We start from the raw sequence: 1,816 nt of genomic DNA on the forward strand, positions 1-1,816 counted from the left end.
TGGCATCCGCATATTGACAAACATTAACCCCATTATCAATCAAGTCCGGAGCTAAACTCACAAGAAATTTGTTTCTGAAGATGAAAATATGAAGAAAAAATGATAGCAATGGCAGGCATGGTGAGCAATCTTCAAATCATCGTTAAGAAAATACATGGTACATGGCCGGTTCGAAGAGCCACCACGTTACCTTCGAGAACGACCATACACGTTTCAACGATCTCCACTGTACAGCTCTCCAAATTCAGAAGACATGTGCATTCTATCCGATCGATTTGGATGTGCAGCTACATTCACGCACCCGTGTCACAATAGTATGATAATATCTACCGGGGCTAGCTGATCGATGCGTGCATGCATGACACCGGGTCGAACTTCGTCGCGTTTCTCACCCCTGCACGAGGTGTCCGCGAGACATTAATGCATACCGTCCATCTCCCAACGGGTAACGCGCGCTCTTGTCCCACCAACGGGGCCCTTCACGTCCACGTAGTGTACATGTTGCCGACAACCATGCATGGATTCATGGAGGAGAGGGGAGCCGAGAGCGCAGCCTCAACTTGGTCACAGCTCCTCCTATCCTATCCATACCTCCATTGGCGTCTCCCGCCTATAAATTGGCTTCGTCTTCATGGGTATCTATCTCATCCATCACACTTCACACAAGCTACTAGAAAGTACTCTGCTCAATCGGTCGATGAGGGTGTCAAGCATGGCGTCCAAGGGTCTCGTTGTGTTTGCTGTCCTGCTTGCTGCGGCTTTCCTCGTGGCCACAGCTGAACAAACTCGTGAGCTAGTTAGCAGCACATCATTAGGCAAAGAAACCTGTTGCTACTGCTACTAATCACATGCATACCGTTTTTGTTCATGCAGAGGCCAAGAAGGAAGAGACTAAGGCCGGTGTTCAGGGTTACCACGGCGGCGGCAGCGGAGGCGGTGGCTACCATGGCGGCGGCGGCGGCGGCGGGGGGTACCCTGGCCACGGGGGCGGCGGCGGCGGGTATCCTGGCCACGGTGGCGGCGGAGGTGGCGGCGGCTACCCTGGCCACGGTGGTGGCGGAGGTGGCGGCGGCTACCCTGGCCATGGGGGTGGCGGCGGCGGCGGCGGCAGCGGCTGCCGGTACCAGTGCTGCGGGCACGGGCATAGTGGCTGCCGCTGCTGCGCAAGCCCCAACGAGATCCCGGAGCCCATGTATCGGGCGGAGGTCCGCAACTAAGTATCAGATGCTACATACGGACGTTGCTACTTGCCTGCACGTAGTAACTACTCGTATATGTGGTCAATAAGAAGGTAGGTGCATGTATGTATGTATGTACGCATACGTATAGATTGCACAGTTATGTTGATCCAATAATGCCAGGACTCTGTCCTGATCGTGTATTCACCCTGTAAGACTTCTCTTTCTTGCATAATACATGCAACTGTCATGCATGTATAACAAAATCTCATGACTCTTGTTCGAAACCGTATAGCTCGTATATATACCAGGTATATCCGCGAAAAGTTTTAAACAATAACCGCATATAGTTTTGAGAGCGCAGCCGTCTGTGACGTGATATTGTTTTCTAGGAATATATTAGCTTTTCTGCCAATCTTGAAGATCTTTAAATTCGCCAGCATCTTAAAAAATACTCAAAGCTTCCTTCTCACGAAATAGGGTTTCCCTTCGCTTTATATTATAAAGCATACCACCAATCCACAAGCTTAATGTTCACGGGCAACAACAACAATAAAATAAAATAGGTCTGGCTGGGGGCACAATACAACAAACACCAAAAGAAAGCAACTAGCTAATCAGGCTCCGGGGGTGGAGGA

At 50.6% G+C, this 1,816-nt stretch overlaps 1 protein-coding gene across 1 annotated transcript; it reads left to right on the top strand.

The window, feature by feature from the left end:
- The first annotated feature begins 631 nt into the window (after positions 1-631).
- LOC123190777 (glycine-rich cell wall structural protein-like) lies at positions 632-1,444 on the top strand. The gene is made up of 2 exons (XM_044603492.1): positions 632-788; positions 874-1,444. The coding sequence occupies exons 1-2, from the start codon at positions 632-634 to the stop codon at positions 1,215-1,217; spliced, it is 501 nt and encodes a 166-aa protein (XP_044459427.1). The 3' UTR covers positions 1,218-1,444.
- Positions 1,445-1,816: the final 372 nt, after the last annotated feature.

Source organism: Triticum aestivum, chromosome 2A, assembly GCF_018294505.1.
Source record: "Triticum aestivum cultivar Chinese Spring chromosome 2A, IWGSC CS RefSeq v2.1, whole genome shotgun sequence".
NCBI classification, from domain to species: domain Eukaryota; kingdom Viridiplantae; phylum Streptophyta; class Magnoliopsida; order Poales; family Poaceae; genus Triticum; species Triticum aestivum.